This window comes from Diabrotica undecimpunctata, chromosome 9 (assembly GCF_040954645.1).
Source record: "Diabrotica undecimpunctata isolate CICGRU chromosome 9, icDiaUnde3, whole genome shotgun sequence".
Lineage (NCBI taxonomy): Eukaryota > Metazoa > Arthropoda > Insecta > Coleoptera > Chrysomelidae > Diabrotica > Diabrotica undecimpunctata.
This window is the reverse complement of record NC_092811.1, coordinates 4,721,908-4,739,908: the sequence shown is the minus strand read 5'-3', so window position 1 is coordinate 4,739,908 and position 18,001 is coordinate 4,721,908. Positions and strand designations below refer to the sequence as shown.

The 18,001-nt window shown below is 31.8% G+C and overlaps 3 protein-coding genes across 4 annotated transcripts in view; 1 reads left to right on the top strand and 2 right to left on the bottom strand.

Annotated features, from left to right (window-relative positions):
• Positions 1-249: 249 nt before the first annotated feature.
• On the bottom strand, positions 250-5,699 carry pix (ATP-binding cassette sub-family E member 1 pix). Of its 2 annotated transcripts, none has more exons than XM_072542592.1 (10): positions 5,547-5,699; positions 5,196-5,419; positions 4,930-5,145; positions 4,662-4,869; positions 3,779-3,965; positions 3,522-3,652; positions 3,125-3,409; positions 2,510-2,625; positions 2,113-2,309; positions 250-686 (listed from the first exon to the last, which is right to left on the bottom strand). In XM_072542592.1, the coding sequence occupies exons 2-10, from the start codon at positions 5,406-5,408 to the stop codon at positions 404-406; spliced, it is 1,836 nt and encodes a 611-aa protein (XP_072398693.1). In that variant the 5' UTR covers positions 5,409-5,419; positions 5,547-5,699; the 3' UTR covers positions 250-403. The 2 variants fall into 2 exon arrangements, with proteins under 2 accessions (XP_072398693.1, XP_072398694.1); XM_072542593.1 differs by having other exon boundaries at positions 3,522-3,643.
• Positions 5,700-5,859: 160 nt separating this feature from the next.
• On the top strand, positions 5,860-6,529 carry Pfdn1 (prefoldin subunit 1). Its single transcript, XM_072542594.1, has 3 exons — positions 5,860-6,004; positions 6,054-6,166; positions 6,225-6,529. Exons 1-3 carry the CDS (start codon positions 5,975-5,977, stop codon positions 6,445-6,447), a joined length of 366 nt encoding a protein of 121 aa, XP_072398695.1. The 5' UTR covers positions 5,860-5,974; the 3' UTR covers positions 6,448-6,529.
• A 603-nt stretch (positions 6,530-7,132) lies between these two features.
• Polr3A (RNA polymerase III subunit A) overlaps positions 7,133-18,001 on the bottom strand; it is a 64,971-nt gene continuing 54,102 nt past the window's right edge. The window contains exons 15-18 of the mRNA XM_072542590.1: positions 13,027-13,180; positions 12,117-12,301; positions 8,662-8,830; positions 7,133-7,415 (exon numbers count right to left, since the gene is read on the bottom strand). Coding sequence (XP_072398691.1) covers positions 7,206-7,415; positions 8,662-8,830; positions 12,117-12,301; positions 13,027-13,180 — 718 coding nt within the window. The 3' untranslated portion in view covers positions 7,133-7,205. The remainder of the gene's footprint in view (positions 7,416-8,661; positions 8,831-12,116; positions 12,302-13,026; positions 13,181-18,001) is intronic.

Genomic DNA, 18,001 nt, shown 5'->3' with positions numbered 1-18,001 from the left:
AAGGAAAAGGAGAAAGTTCATAATCCTGTTGTGTTCATCGCTTTACTGATATAGTCACTTGATATGTGGACTAATGTAGTTTGTGTACAATAAATATTTTTAACTTGGTCCTGAAGATAAATACATACATATTCTTGATAACTTACATATTTTTTTTTTAAATAATAAACAATTTTTTGTATTATCTTTCAAAGCTACGGTTTCTACGACCACTTTATTTCATTCGCAAGGATACAGAAATAATAAAACTGTGAAAAATGGTTGATTTAATTATACTCAAGGGATACAATTTATAAAGTAGTAAAAAGAGCTCAATATCCTTTGCCTGTAATCGATTATTGACACGTACAATCAATAATTATAACGAACGTTTTCCTGTCTAACTGGATACGAAACCAACGAATTAATCCTCCAAGAAGAAATACTGCCCGGCTCTCTTCTGCTCCACGTCCTTCACCGACTCCAGCTTGTTGATCCTAGGCCGGAAATTGTTGGGATCGCGTCTGAAAGTGATGCCCAGTAGTTCCAAGAAGCGGTTCATGCCAGCCAATAACGTTTGAGGGGCGTGTGCCGTCGTCTTCACCGAGGGAGACCCTTCGAAGACGATGACACGATCGGCCAAGTAGGTCGCCATTATGAAATCGTGCTCTACGACGAAACCGGTCTTCTTCGCGTGAAGTATAAACCTAAAAAAATAAAAAACATAATTACATTCAACCAAAATCTAATTTAATACAATTTCATGATGAAACATACAACAAAACTGACAATGAAGGAAAAAGGTAAATAGAATAGTTCAAATGTTCCGATGAGTGGACCAAATAGCGAATTTACGCCTCGAGTTAACAGACTCATTCCACCTGGGACACGATTGGAAGCTCGCCATTCATTCAGTGGCGTAACTAATCTTAACCATTTCACCCGTTCACTTACTTTTGTTTGGATACATTGGGGCAAAAAATAAATCCTTACAAATGAGGCTTACAGGAACACTTAAATTTGTTTATATTAAATAAACCAAATGGTTAAATGTCTTTTCTGCTCGAGAAACTATTTTCTATTTATCCTTTATACAGTTCATTTTTGCTTTTCGATATTTAGTGAATTGGAAAGTTATGTAATCTGGATGAAGTTAATTTTTACCCGTAGAAACTGTTCGTTTATATTCTTTTCCGTCGACCGTCCATTTATGATTAATTTTAACACCCTCAAAATCATTGATTATTGACCCGTATTAATGAATGATTTTCTATTAATGAACGATTTCATTATAGGCAATACAACATACATTGCTTGTATAAATTAATTTAACCACATTTAACGCTCTGTGATTGGCAGTTACCTGTGGTGTAGGCAACCAAACATACCTATTTATATTCCCACTAAAAAATTATTTAAAATGAAGTAGCCGCTGTAAGTACTGTCTGTCATTGTATGTCATTATTTATCGTTTAGTAAATAAAAATTTAAACTAAGATATTTTTATTTCTGAAAAGTACGGTCAACGGAAAAGTTTTGTAACGAACTCGTGAATTAAAATGGCGATTAACAATCTCGAACATTAACGCACTCGCTTCGCTCGCGCGTTAATATATCTCAATTATTAATCGCCCTTATTAATACACTTGTTGGTTAAATAACTATAGTTCCACCGGCAAATTCTTAATTCCAGTATGTAACATTTAAATGAAAAAAGGTGATTATACAATATGACGCCCAATATGTAAAGCTTTTTTTATACACAAAATGGCACCCAACGTGGGGCTTTATATAGACAGATTTGGCGACCAACAATCCCCAAGGAAAAAGAAGGGATGATCGTGTTAATTAGTGCCATCTTCTATTCAAAAGTGACTTGCGCGTACCATGATTAACGAAACCAATTTCGGTAATATGGATACATAATTGATGTTTGCTGTGTATGTAGATGAACGATCACTAAAATAAAGGATGATAATCCCAAGAGTTGATAAGAAAACATAAGGGGGAGGAAAAATTGACTACTTGGAATTAAATATCGCAAACTTTTAACAATCTAACAACAAACAAACAAAAAACCACTCCAAAGGTTACAAAATTCAACAATTTATATTTTACAGTTTATTTTCTTACCGTTTTATGACCTTAGCTGCTACTAAACGTTGTTCAGAATCCAAATAGGCACTAGGTTCATCAACAAGGTACACATCGGCAGGTTTTCCAAGACAAAGAGTCATTGCAACTCTCTGCAATTCTCCTCCGGATAAATTCTGTACTTCCTGATCGATGATGTCTTCTATCTTCAAAGGCTTCATTACATCTGCTATAAACTAGGAAAAACAAAAATACTGTTGAATATTTAAAATCTCAATCACACGCTTGCAAAAAATACATCCAATTTTAAATTAGTTTTTGGCTTAATGTCTGCTAAAACTACAGTGTCTTTTTTTTTAAATATGCTATATACATGTATTGTAACAATAACTTTACTTAACAATATCAATGTTGCTGATTAAACATTGCAACTTACCTGTGGATGAATATAGGCATCCCTAATCTTCTCATGAAGCAACTGTCTCACCAATCCTGTAGATTTAGGACTGATCTTTTGAGGCTTATAACTTATATGAAGCTGGGGTAAATCACCTAGAAGTAGAAAAAAACCCTAAATATTTTGTAGAAATAAATTGACAGGGTAGAAAATATGGTACCTACCACAAAAAATAATGTTTATATAAAGATTTTTTACTTCTGATCAATGTACTGTAAATGTCTGATTAGAAGATCCATTGCAGTTCCTCATTTTCATACTGATTCGACTCAAAATGTAAATATTTTCATGAAAGTATTAAACATAAATACTGTGTTTTTAGATATTAGATTACCTATTTCAAGTTAATTATTCTGATAAATCCTTTATATACAAAACATAATCACGCTGATGTTCACCTCTTCAGGTACAGTCCGCTTACATCAAATGCATGGAATTGGAACTTCCTATCTGATGTTTACAGTAGATTCATTTATATGAATTTAAATCACTTTATAGTTATGAAAATTGTATACTTTATAATTGAACTCTATTAAATTCAAAGATATTGGGGATATACATACAAAAATACGAGGAAACAAATTTAAAAATTACCTGATCCAGTATCAGGCTCTAAATTGCCAGCCAACATTCTAATGAAAGTAGTTTTTCCAGTACCATTCTCGCCCAAGAGCACCAAAATTTCAGAATCAGAAAACTGGCCCTGACAAACCTTCAACTCAAAACTACCCATCGTTTTTGTCATAGTTGGGTACTCGTAGTGATTCATACGTTTGACTTCTTCCTCTGTAGCTGACTCTGCTACTTTAAAAACTAAAGATTCATCTCGAAAACGGAGATTTTCAGTTGGCACAAAACCGTCCAAGAAAATGTTGATACCTACAAATTGATACAGAAATTATCAAAAATTACTTATTGGGTTGGAAATAGTTGTTATATGTAAAGCTAAACTTTAACTGTATCATATAAACAAAATAATAATTTAATATACCTTCACGGACAGAGAAAGGCATAGTTACTACACCATAAGCACCAGGAACTCCATAAAGACAGCAAATAAAGTCAGATAGGTAGTCAAGAACACTTAAGTCGTGTTCTACCACAATAATGAATCTGGAAGACCAAAAAGATAATAATTAATAGACAACATCTTGTATTTTCATGAAAAGTTTGATCTGATTGCTTTTAGTCATTTCATCAATATAGATTGATAAGAGTGTCAGATAAGAACTCAGTTTAAATACTTACTTGCTAGGATGCAGTAGCGATCTGATAGTTCTGGCAGCATTTAAGCGTTGTTTGACATCTAGATATGATGAAGGCTCATCAAACATGAATATGTCTCCATTTTGGATACATACCATGGCACAGGCAAATCTTTGAAGTTCTCCTCCAGATAGTGCAGCGATTTCACGTTCTTTTATGTGCAGTAGATCTACAAAAATGAACAATACAATGATCTTTGTCTTTATTATTATTATTTTAACTAAGTTTACTTAATTGAGAATTTAAAACACAGAAAATTATTGAATTTGGAGGCAACAGGTCTTTCCTTTTCTCATATTCTTATGCCTATTCTTTTTTCTTAATACATTAATCACCCAAATGAAGGAAAAAATATCCCACCCATAGGCTGAACTTAGTTTTTCTAGTGAACCATTAGGTTTTTACATTAAGTATAGCGTACAAGCTTTAGGTTAAAAAATTCTCAAAAAATGTATTTTGAAAATGACAACCCACTTATGGGTTTGATCCTCTGATGACTGAGCGCCATGAAATCAAAATATCACTTCTCATTTTTTTTGAGTTCTCACAAATCTGTGTGTGCTAAAATTGTAGATGTTTTGTTTAGATTCCAGTCCATTCGTTGAAACTACAGCGCATAATAGAAACTTTTAAAATTGTGGAATGAGTTGTTATCAGATAAAGAAAAACAAGAACCTTCAGAGTTCATAAACAATCCTTCTGATTACTTACCCAGTCATTCATAATGAGATGTTGACTCTGACGAAAGTGCATTTCATTTAAAACTCATGAAGAAAAAATCAAAAAGGTAGTTATTATGTGAAAATTATCACCAAAAAAACTTTGGACTTTTTGTTTTGTGGTTTATGGCGAATTTTAAACTTACCCAACATCCCACAAATTTGATTCATATTGTCTAGTTCATTTTTTCTGTCTAGAAGTTGCCCCACAGTACCTTTAACTGCTTTGGGAATTTGATCAACATATTGAGGCTTTATAAGAGCCTTCAAGTCATCCTCTAGAATCTTGGTGAAATAGTTTTGTAATTCACTACCTCTGAAATGGCTTAAAATTTCTGTCCAATCAGGGGGATCCTACAAATTAGAGTACATTAACAAAAGTCAATTAAATTTACCATATAGCTATAATCTTACCATATATCTTCCTAAATTGGGCTTTTGTTTTCCAGCAAGAATCTTCAGAGCAGTTGATTTACCAATACCATTAGTGCCTACAAGCCCAAGTACCTCACCAGGACGAGGTATAGGTAACCTATGAAGCTTGAAAGAATTCTTACCATATCTATGAGTAGTTTCTTTTTGCAAATTACTTGGTAAATTAATAATAGCAATGGCTTCAAATGGACATTTCTAAAATCAACACAGTCAAAACAACAAACTATTATACTAACGGAAAGTACCTTAACACATATACCACAACCAATGCACAATTCTTCAGATATAGTAGCAATTTTACTGTTTGGGACAACTTCAATGCAAAGTTTTCCAAGCCGAACTACCGGGCAGGATTTCTTGCATTCCTGCCGACATCTTTTGGGTTTGCATTTATCTGCATTGACAATGGCTATACGAGTGAGTTTGTCAGACTCCTCCAGTCCTTTTCGCTTGGACATTTTGCTAAAATCTAAAGCAATATGTTATTAACAATTCTAACCTATAAACGACAAATTAATAAGAACTTTAAATGTTCAAAGACTTAAAAAATGTTCAATTCTGTTTCAAAATAATGTATGTTGCAATGAAAATAATACCTGTCCTCTAATTTTCCTTAAAACAGAAACGAAGACGACAAACGTCACCTCTTAATAATTTGCCATGAGGAAAGGAACAAACATGAAATTAGCTATAAAAGGGGTACGTCAGTGTCAAAATCAAACTGAAGTTATATGCGATATATTTGAACTACACTTATTCAAATTCAAAGTATTATTACAGTATTAATCGAGGAAAATTGATAATTTTAATCATCTATAGGACATTATTAATAATCGCAGCTTATTTATTTAATTATGTAGTAATATGTATCAGGATATTGATGAAATAAATTAGAGAAATAAGTAAAAAATCTTCTTTTTCTCTCGTGACACTTTGACTGATGTCAACTGTCTTTTATGCGAGATTTACTTGGAAAAAATCCATTTTTGGTTAAGATTTAAAATTTTGAAAATAATCTGACAAAATGGCTAAAGTTGATATGGAATTAAAAAAGGTACATTATTTTTTTATCCGTTAACAAATTTCTAATGTTAATGTTCTAGGCTTTTACGGAATTGCAAGAAAAACAAATAGAAACTACACAGAAGTTAAGAATAGCAGACATCCAAATAGACAATTTGAGAAGAAATAAGCAGCATGCTTCAATTACAGAAAGGTATCCTATCGGCAATTGTTAAGCATGCTCTGTTTAATATGTATGTATTTTCTTACAGAGAAATAGGCACATTGGATTCGGGCACCAAGACATATGAATCAGTGGGTAGAATGTTTTTGTTAACGCCTATCGATAAGGTGATGGTGAATTTAAAAACGAAGCAGACCACAGCAGAGGAGAAAATAAAGGTGATAGAGAGCAACAAAACTTACCTAGAGAACTCACTTAAAGAAGCCACAAATAGCTTACGTGAACTGGTTCAGACAAAAAAGGAATCATGAATGTTTTGTTAGTTAGATATGATATTTATTGATACATTTGTATGTCACACATTTTTCAGATCTTAATAAAAAAACTTTAATTAATTCATTTGACTTGTATATTACCTACATCCCAAAATATCTATTATGGTTGAACATGGGCTTGGAAGATATGAGTTTTTTGAATACACATCTATATGTATTAGAATATCCAACTTCACAATAGTAAAATGACTAGATGCTTCTACTCTTGGAATTTAACTGAATTACTTATTCAATAAAAAAACTTTCAAATAAGAATTAACTTAGTATTTTTTTCAACTCTGTTACAAAACAATTCTTCAGTTGTTATGTCCCTTATACATCTTAAAATTATACATGAATCTTACTATTACACTTGTATTTATTGCCATTTGCAATCTAAAATATTGTTAGGTTGGGTCAGTATATTTCAGAATCTTCTGTACTTTTCTCTTGGTCTTTTCTCCATTTTTTTATACATGAAATGTTCTAGGGACGACTGGAAAAAAATTCTTGGGGAGGCTAGGACCCACACAGGGTTGTAAAGCCAAAATGATGATGATAATGTGCCACAGGAAATTTTGGTGTGCATTAACAAGTCATTGGATTTGGATGGTCTAAAATATTGTTCAAAAGTTCTTTTGATGCATGGTAACTGAATCACCTTTTAAATAAAACAACAAACTACAATTTTTATCTTAATAATTTTATTTTAACAGTATAAAAATCAATTGAAAGCATCATATAATCAAGTGAACTTAAGCAGTAATTTCTCTGATGGTTTCTTCAAACAATAAAGGACCCGATTCTGGAGTATGCTCGACACTGATTGGCTTGTGAAGCAATTTGAAGATTCCTGTTCCAATAGGCGCTGGCATTCCCATGATGATATTCTCAGAAACTCCATTGATTTTGTCAGTCTGTCCATAGTAGGCAGCATCAAATAAGTGGTCAGCAGTTTTTTCAAACTACAAAAAAACATTACACCTACAGTTATACAGGATAAAATGGTTTAATGTTTAAAAAACATGTTTTCATTGGAGAAAGACATGTTTTCATTGGAGAAAGATAGAAGGAACTAAGTGTGGTGTTGTGACTGAAAATTCATAGAATAAAGATTCCTGAGAAAACATATTTTATAATGATCTGTATAAAAGAATATGAACTACTGCAGATAAAAGTAATATGGAAGGCATAGCTTCGTGAAAAAAGTATGGATCTTTTAAAAAAAGTGTTGAAAACATGTAACAAACATTTGATAAAAATATAAAAGCGTTTTAAGATCAAAGCGTTTTAAATCAAAAATTAAATGTTCAAAGGGATTGAGATGTGGATGTGTCGAAATATCTTAAATATTACCATAATGATAAAATAACTGACCAAGACGTACTTGAAACAATTAACTTAAAAAATAAAGTATCTCTGATATATACACCGAGTAAAAAAAAGGCACCTGAAAAATTTTACACATGGAAATAATCAAGAATTGGTACAATGAATTATGTAAGGAAATTATTCACATTTGGAGTCCTTATTCAACCATTTTCTACAGCAGTCACGTGGTAAAAACGCATGACAGTAGTTTTAAAAATCCATATGATTATCATCCTTCAGAATGAAGAGTATACCATAGGGAATAATAGTGTAGCAAGCTATCTGACTATTGAAATGCCAAATTTAAAGTCTATAAAAAGCATAACAATGGTAAGAAGTAATAAAATTGTTGTGTAAAGCGGTAAAAAACATTGTAGAAGCTATTAAAACCTTAAAACCGTCGAAAAAACATTGAATTTTATAAAACGCATTATAACAAAGTTAAAAGGTGTTGTAAACTTCAGAAAATGGATTATTTAGAGTTCTTATTGAACATTCTATACAACAGCTTAGAGCAGACACATATAAAGAAGAATAACTGTAGTTTTAAAAACACCTAGAATTACAATTCAACAAAATAACCAATATACTGCTGGATATAATACTAGAGCAAGCTCCCTGACTATTGGAATGTCTTATTTAGAACGTTTTCAGCAATTATTACAATTATTCGACCGGCAAACATATATCTACATACTATACGAGGATATAAAGCCTCTTTTTATTATTAGAGAGTTGGTCTATAAACAGTTTCTAAGAAGTAATTGTACAAATAAAAAAACTTGTAAATAAATAGTTTGTATAGTGCATTTAATTTAACGTTACACTTAGTGAACTTACCGAAGCCAAATTAAGAACAGATTGTTTCATTTTGGATAAACCCTGTCGCGTTATACCGAGGACTTCGCCGGTATGGGTCATTTGTGCCGCCAACAACATGATGTGTCTGTAATCGACGCTCATTCCGTGATTCTCCATGACCATTTTAATTTCAGACATAATTGTCTCCCTAAACACAAAAAATATTAACAACACTAACTGAATACATCAATTTTTAAATATATATATATATATATATATATATATATATATATATATATATATATATATATATATATATAATATATTAATGACGGGTCATTTTCGATTCATTTTTCCCTGGATAGTGTTCTGTACTGTGCAACTGTACTATAGATAAATTCACATTCAGATGGCAGCGTTCCAGAGATAGGCCTGTACTTTCTATATGCCAGAAATAACTAAATTGTTGTCAGTTTTTAATCGTACCTACAATCGTACGTTATGGGCCGGCTCCTATAAAAGAATTATAATTTCGGAAATATTTATGAATGTGAAACGGAAAAATACTACATTTTTTTAATTATATAATTTTTCTGTTGGTATTTTAAAAATAGAAAGTTATATTTCGGAAATCTGGTCTTTTCGGAATTATATCTTCTGTTCAAAATTGTTTACAATTCGTGGAAATGAAATAATTATTTGTATAATCCGTTTTTGATCTTAATGTCCTTTTAATGACACACTTTCTCTACCTGAATTTACAGTTACAGACATTAAAAAATAATTTAGAATTAAAAAAATATACCTATTTATAAATTCAAAATTATTGTCTAATGCCAGCAATTATAAATTCAGGTAAATACTTGAGAGTCATTAAAAGAATTTTCAGTTGATATCAGACGTTTGTGTCGTGTCAGTGTCAAAATGGCCGCGAGTGTAATAAAATTCAAAAACGGTAATTTGTTAAATAGTGAATGCAAAAAAATAGTGTTAAATGTTTTTAACTATTTATCAAACAGTAATAATGATAAAAGTGTATCAACAATAGTGCGGGAAGTTTCTGCTATGACTGGAGTCTCTGAGCGAACGATATTCCGATATAGAAGTGAAAGTAAAAATGGTCCACTCGTAACTCCTATAAGAAAAAAAAGAACCGGTTATTTGAATAGTCGTGAGAATAGATTTGATGAAGCAACTCGGTCTAGAATAAGACAAGTAGTGCACGGTTTTTTTATGGACAATATTCCTCCAACCCTTGACGTAGTACTAGAAAAAATTAAGCAAATGGAGCATCTTCCGAATTTTTCCAAGAGTACGTTGAGAAGACTATTGCACGACATGGGTTTTATATATGGCAAACAAGGTAGAAATTCAATATTAATAGAAAAACAAGAAATAGTCGCTTGGAGGCGTCACTATCTCCGGGAAATAAAGAAACTGAGGAACGAAGGAGCCAATATCATTTATATGGACGAATCATGGGTTAATACTGGAATAACCAATGGGCAAGTATGGCAAGATACAACAATAAAAAATAGCCGACAGGCTTTCGTAAATGGACTTACCACAGGTTTAAAAACTCCGACCGGAAAAGGACCAAGATTTGTTTTAGTCCATGCAGGAAACAAAGACGGATTTGTTGAAGGTGCTGACATCACTTTTCTTGCCAAAAAAGGTGCTGAAGATTACCATGAAGAGATGGACGGAGATCTATTTGAAAAATGGTTTGAAGAGATGTTAATACCGAATCTCCCAAAAAATAAAAAGAATGTCATTATCTTGGACAATGCATCTTATCACTCTAGGAAATTAAATTTTCCCAAACAATATTGGGTGAAACGTCAAATTAAGGAGTGGCTCTATGAAAAGGACATTTATTTTGAAGAAGATTACTTAAAAAATTAACTTCTGGAAACTGCTAATGTATTTAAAAATATTTATGACAAATACAAAATTGATTGTATTGGTGAAAAATACAGGAATCACAGTGACGAACAATGCCGCGTAGATGTACATATCTTAAGACTTCCGCCTTATCACTGTGAACTGAACCCAATAGAAATGGTGTGGAGTGAAGTGAAACGGTACGTGTCCTCTAAGAATTCAAGTTTCAAACAAAACGACGTTAAAACATTGATTTATGAAGGTTATGATAAAGTACAGAACAATGGACATTGGAAAAATTACGTCAACCATGTTATAAAATTGGAGAATAATTTTTGGACAGTAGACAACATTCAAGATGACATTGAACCTATTAGAATTTCATTAAACGATGACTCTGAAGATGAACTAGATTATGAAAATGAAGATGATTGAAAATTGTTTTTCGGGGGTATTCTTTTCTCAGTAAAGGTAATAAAATATTTAGTTGATCTGGTTGAAATGTAGCACACTTAAATAACTCATTAATCGACATAATTTCAAGTAGTTATATTAGACGTCATTATGCAAAAAATAAAGTTATGAACATTTAATAAATTAGTACACAATTGAGGCCCCTAGAACACAAGGGGTGTAAGTGCCAAAAACAAAGTTTTGAAAAATCTTTGTTCAAAGTTCGATATAAATTTAAAAACCTAGGTAGCACTTTTTCAGTTTTCAGCATGTTTTCAATGACATGTAATTTTTGATGGTGTTATTGTTGTTAATGTAGAAAGTTTGAAGCCAAAAGTACGTGCCTGTTGTTAGATATCAGTTGCTAAGTGATAAGCAACTGCACTTACACCCTTGTATTCTAGGGGCCTCAATTAGGGGTTTTTGCAATTATCTCAGTCATTTGTTTATGTATTTTAATTTACAAACTAAAAAATTAAAAAACTGTTTAAGATCTGCAACATTTATTTGAAACATTTTTCCCTAAAATGCACGAGGAACAAAATAGGCAAAAAAATGATTTTTTCCAAACTTCATCTTTCTTTAAAAAATAAACAAAGCAAAATTGGCTGTAATTCTTCAAGGAATTATCATCAGTTATCCCTTATCTACCGTTTAGAACATTAAAACACCTGTAGAATATTTTTCATATTTTTTTCCCTATTAACTGCGGTATTATGTATAAAAGCATTTTAGGAATTATTACCATTTATTTCATTCACGAATTTTCTATTAACAACTTTAGCTTACCTAAACATATCTTAGTTTACCGTGAGTTTGGCCCTGTTTATTTTACAAAAGTAGCAAAACTTACAATGGCAGTAGAATTGGCAACGCTGTTATCCTATATCCGTACACTGCCATCTCAACGTGACTTTATCTATAATTATTATTTTTGGTAAGGTTAAGTTAGGTTATGTTAAATATTGTTACAGATCTATTATAAACAGTTAATTTTAAATAGAGTAAAATTATTTTTTATCTGCTTTAATAGGAATGAGGTGCATATATTGTTGAATGACATCTTAACATCAAATCACATTTATTGTAGTAAACATGAGAAATGAATTTCATAAATTCGGTGTAAGAGGTATATGATACCCTTAATTGATGATTACCTTGCAGCTTCTATTCCTAATGTATGGTAAACTTCCATGATATTGTTCGAAATAGTTTTCTTTCCGTCTACGCCATAAGTGGCCATTACTTCTCTCAAATTATTACCTTCTACACAAAGACTGTACCGTGGAGTACCGCCTTTGTCCTCTCGTGCTATAACTGCTCTGTTAACGGTTGGCAAACCCTAAAATATATAGCAAAATTTCCATTAAACAAGATAGTTAGTCCATATATTTTTTAAGTTTGGAAAAGAGCAATTGGAATATGGTAGAAATGCACGAATAAAAAAATAAATGAATGCTAAAGACATAAAATAATTTAAAACCTCTACTATCACACTATGACGTCACAAGCCACGCCCATTGACTTCTGTCATATGCCGCGTTTTTAGTTCATCTGTCATTTGTTTCGTGTTCCATGTGATCTGTCTGAACCGTAAGGCGTAAACTAAATCGTTTGTGAATAAGACAAAAAATTGTTGTTTAGCTACTGTTAACACATTTTTCCAAAAGAGGAGAGGCTATTCCATCTTGGGATGTATTCAAAATCGTGGAAAAGAGTACTAAAAGGATAAAACTAAAAAAGTTATCAAAAAGACCACCAAAACAACTTTAGATGGATAGAACATAAAGTATTCATTGGGTTTATATCTGTTCACTACTGGACGTAGGTCTCCGGTAGCCTATCTTCACTATTTGCAACATGTCCGGCCCAGTTTCACTTCAGAATCGTAATTTTTTCCCATGGCATTTCATGTTTTTGTTCTTTGGTGTATTTCATCATTGGCTATTCGATTTAATACCGAAACTTCCAACATACAGCGTTCCATTGATCGTTAGGTTATATATATTATAAAAACAACAAAAAGTTTTTCTTAAAAACCCGTTCGCGTATTAAATAAACACTTACCTTCACCACTACGTTCGGAATCTGTTCTTTCAATTCTCCCAAAGCGAAATTTAGCCTTCTGGAATTTTTGCTTCTATTAGGATGGACGGTTATTATCGTATCACTTTCTACGCAAACGTCAGACGGCTTCAGTTTCAATTTTGATGTACATATACTAAAAATTAATCGTTCATACATATTGTGTTTGTAGGATAACACTTTAAGGATAAAACATAAAGAGAAAGAGAGAGATCCTGTGCTTCGAAATAAAAGCTCACTTTGACAGCGCCCTCTATAGCATGATGGCCAAAAAATGAATTTATATTGTTTACCGTGTACAAAGCGCCTTCTAGCGGTTAAATTTGAAACTCAAAAATAATTGTTGGAATAACTGATAAAAATAGAGGTGGGAACGAATGGTTTGAACAGTTCCCAAAGCGCCGAAAAAACGTTATTAAAGCAAAAACACGTCAAAAGTGGTGAAGAAGCCTGGTAAAATCATTTAAAAAGTATTTTTTTAATTTAAAGACTCGAAAATATTGTAAAAAAGAAGTAATATAAGATAAAGCGTTAAAAATATTGTAGAAGCATTTAATTATAGAATTGTAAATGCATTAAAAAGCATTCTAAAGATTTTAAAATGGGGCAAACTTGCCTAGAAACTACAGAAAATGCAAAAAAGCATTGTAAAAAGCGTTAAAAAGCCTTCATCATTCAATCTTCGCTTATCCACTGCTGGACATAGATCTCCCTCATAATTTTCCATCTATTTCGATCTTGTGCCTCTTGCATCCAATTCCTATGACAACGTTTTAGATCGTCAGTCCAACGTGTTGGTGGACGACCTCTACTTCGGTAGGCATCATCTCTTGGTCTCCATTCCAGTATCCGCTTTGTCCATCTATTGTCTGTCATTCGAGCCACGTGACCTGCCCAGTTCCATTTTAGTGTTGCTACTCTCTCTACTGCATCAGCCACTCTGTTCTTTGTCGTAGCTGGCGATTTGGGATCTTGTCTCGTAGTGAAACGCCCAACATAGCACGCTCCATCGCCCTTTGACACACACGGATCTTTTGAACTGTTCTCCTTGTCATGGTCAACGTTTCGGCACCGTAAGTTAACACTGGCAAAACACACTGATTAAACGTTTTTCTTTTAAGGCATATTGGTATATCAGACGATTTGAAAATATGGTTCAGCTTGCCGAAGACTGCCCAAGTTAGTCTTATACGACGGAGAAGCTCAACGGTTTGGTTATCTTATCCTATGCGAATCTCATGACCTAGGTATTTATAGGCCATTACCTGGTCTATGGATCTTGTTCCTACGCATATATCTTCGCTGACTACAAGATTTGTCATCATCTGGGTTTTAGATATATTTATTTTCAATTCCCCTTCTAGCGAGGAAAGGTAGAGCTGATTTAAAAGTTCTTTGGCCTCATCTATCCTATCAGCTATTAGTACAATATCATCTGCAAACCTTAGATGGCTAAGCTTTTCTCCGTTTATGTTTATGCCCTTGTCGGTCAGTTTTGCCCTTTTACATATATATTCCAAAAGCGTAGTGAACAGTTTCGGCGATATGGTGTCCCCCTGGCGTACTCCACGTTGTATCGGGAATTTCTGGGTTTGACGATCACCCACTCTAACACTGGCTGTTGCGTTTTGGTATATATGTTTAATTATATTTATATACCGATAGTCAATTCGGCATTCTGTCAAGGCTTCCAACATTTTTTGTTGGTTTACGGTGTCGAATGCCTTTTCATAGTCGACAAATATTAAAGCTAGTGGTTTATTATATTCAGTGCATTTTTCTATAAGATTTTTTATTACCAGTAGGTAATCGTTTGTTCCATAGCCTTTTCTAAAACCCGCCTGTTCTATGGGCTGATAAAATTCCAATTTATTTTCTAGTCGTTTCGTAATTATTTTTGTAAATAGTTTATAAATATGTGAAAGTAGACTTATGGGCCTGTAATTCCTGAGGTCGGTAGCATCCCCTTTTTTATGAAGTAAAATAAAAAGCCTTAGAAGCATTCAATCAACTTAAAAACTCAAAAACGTTAAAAGAAACATTAACTTATCAAAAACAGTCAAAAATAGCTAAAACTCAATTATCGAAAAACATTTTAAGAAGTTTGGGGAGCCTTAAAAATGCCGAGAAACTTTAGAAAATGCGATAGATTAGAATACCACTTTTATAAAGAGATAATATCGTTAAAAGCTTATCAAAATGTAATAAAAGCATTGTAAAAGTGTTTAAAATATTTTAGAAGCATCAACTCACTAAAAACAATAAAAAAAAAGGCTCAAAATACATTACAGTTATCGGAAAACGTTGTAAGATCCTTAAAAAGTAATAAAAACCATTGAAATGGAATAAAAGCTTTGTAACAGCTTTAGTTTAAAGCATTAAATAGAAACCTAAAAAAAGCATTAACTCATCAAAAACAGTGGAAAAGCACTAAAGAGCATTATAATTATTGGAAAACATTATAAGAACGTATTAAGTGTTGTGAAAGAATTACAATTCCATTAAAGAGCATTGTAAAAGTTTTAAAAGGCTGTAAACTTGCCGAGAAACTGTGGGAAAGGCGATAAATCGAAAAAAGCTATAAGAGTTACAAAAACCATTTAAATGTAATACATCTTTGTAAAACCGTTAAATAAAAGCATTAAGATTGTCCGAAAATGAACGGAAAACGTTTTACGAATGTTAAAAAGCGTTGTAAAAGAGTTATAAATCCATCAAAAAGCATTGTAAAAGTTTTAAAATGGGTTTAAATGCCGAGAAACTGTAAGAAAGGTGATTGAAAAACATTAAAGCATCAAAAAACGTATTAAAAAAGCTTTATAAAACTGTTGAGACATCTTAGAAGCATTGCATCAAAACGTCAAAAGAAACATCTCATCAATAACAATAAAAAACACCAAAAACTATTACAAGGGTTATAAAGGAGTTATCAATCCATGAAAAAGCATTGTAAAAGTTTTAAAAAGCCATAAAAACAAGAAAAAACTATATTTAATACGATAAAGAGTCTATAAAAGCATTAAAAAAGTTAAATGCAGTGAAAATGCGCAGTAACGGCATTGTAAACGTTGTTTAATTTAAAACCTCGGAGTAAACGTTATAAAAGTGGTTAAAAGGCTTAGTAAAAGCATTTTAAAAGCGTTAACTGAATTTAAAGCACCAAAAAAGCATTGTAAAATCAAAATAGTAAAAAAAATAGGTATTCTAAAAGCCTAAGAAGCATTAAAAAACCTTGGAAGCGTTAAAAAAGCATTAAATCGCAAAATGACAATAAAAAGCGTTAAAATTATTTAGAAACCTTTTTGAATATGTTAAAAAATATTACTAGTGTCGTGAAAACTATAAAAAACGTTAAAAAAAAGCATTGCAGAAGTCTTTATAAGAGTTAATATGTAGATAACATGTAGTAGTGGTGATAAAATGCTCAAAGTGTCGAACTGACTGCATTGAACCTTTTTAAGAACATTAAAAACATCAAAACAATTAGAAAACACGTTAAAACGCTTAGTTATTTAAAAGCGTTAAAAATAGTTAAAGCTTTGGGAAAACAATGTAAAACTTAAAAAAAGATATAAGCATTAGAAAAGCCGTAAAGCATTAAAAAAGCTTGAAAGCCTTGAAAAAGCATTAATATGTAAAGGCAATAAAAAACGGTAGAGAAGCCTTAAAAATTTAAGTTAAAGCTTTGGGAAAACAATGTAAAAAACCTAAAACAAGCAATGATATAAGCATTAGAAAAGCCGTAAAGCATTAAACAAAGCTTGAAAGCAGTGAAAAAGCATTAAAATGTAAACGCAATAAAAAACATTGCAGAAGCGTTAAAATTATGGGGAAACCTTTTTGAAAACGTTAAAAAGTATTACAAGTGTGGTGAAACATTCAAAAAACCGTTAAAAAGCATTTTAGAAGGATTGAAAAGAGTTAATATGAGGAAAAAGTATAGTATCGACAATAAATAACGTTAAAGCTTTGAACAGATTGTATTAAAACATTTTAAGAACTTTAAAAACATTTAAAATAGCGAAAAAGACTGGTAAATGCTTTAAAAGGCAGAGAAAAAGTTTTTAAAATCTTTTAAAAGGTGAAAAAACGTTATAAATGCGATAAAGCGTTAGAACAACGTTATAAAAGTAGTGAAAAAGCGTAGCAAAAGCATTTAAAATGCGTTGTTTGAATTTATAACCTTGGAAAAGCATTGTAAAACGTTGAAACAGCAATAAATCGTCAAAAAGCATTAAAAAGATTTACAGAAGCGTTAAAATTATTACAAGTGTCGTCAAAAATAAAAAAAAAACATTAAAAAGCATTGCAGAAGTATTAAAAAGTTAATATGGAGAGAAAATGTAGTAATGGCGATAAAAAATGTTAAAGCGCCGAACAAACTATATTAAAGCGTTTTGAGAACGTTAACAAGCGTTAAAAACGCCAAAAAATGCTAGTAAACGTGTTAAAAAGTTTTGGTAAAAATTCTTAAAATTTTTAAAAAGGGGCGAAAGGGTTATAAATGCGTTAAAAAATATAACAACGTTATAAAACTGACAAAAAAGGGTAGTAAAAGGATTTTAAAAACATCGTAAAACATATAAGAAGTAAAATAAGCACTGTAAAAGCACTTTAAAATACTGTAGATGCATTAAAAAGAATTACAAATGTCGCTCAACCAGACGATTCAGTTTAGACTACAGAATGAATTTATAATGTAACATTAGGTCCAGCAAAGGACGATTGGAATTGTATAATCAGGGTAAACCACGTTTTTTCTTTGATACGGGACGGTCCCCTAAATAAACAAGTTTTATAAGCAAGTAAATACTACATCACAAATGAATAGTGGGGGCTATGATGTATCATTTACGTAAATAATTACATACTAGTATAAAATTCAGAAAACGTACATCAGATTACAGTTCTCAAAACATAATGTGTAAAAACGGTATGATGTATCATGCCCTGCGTT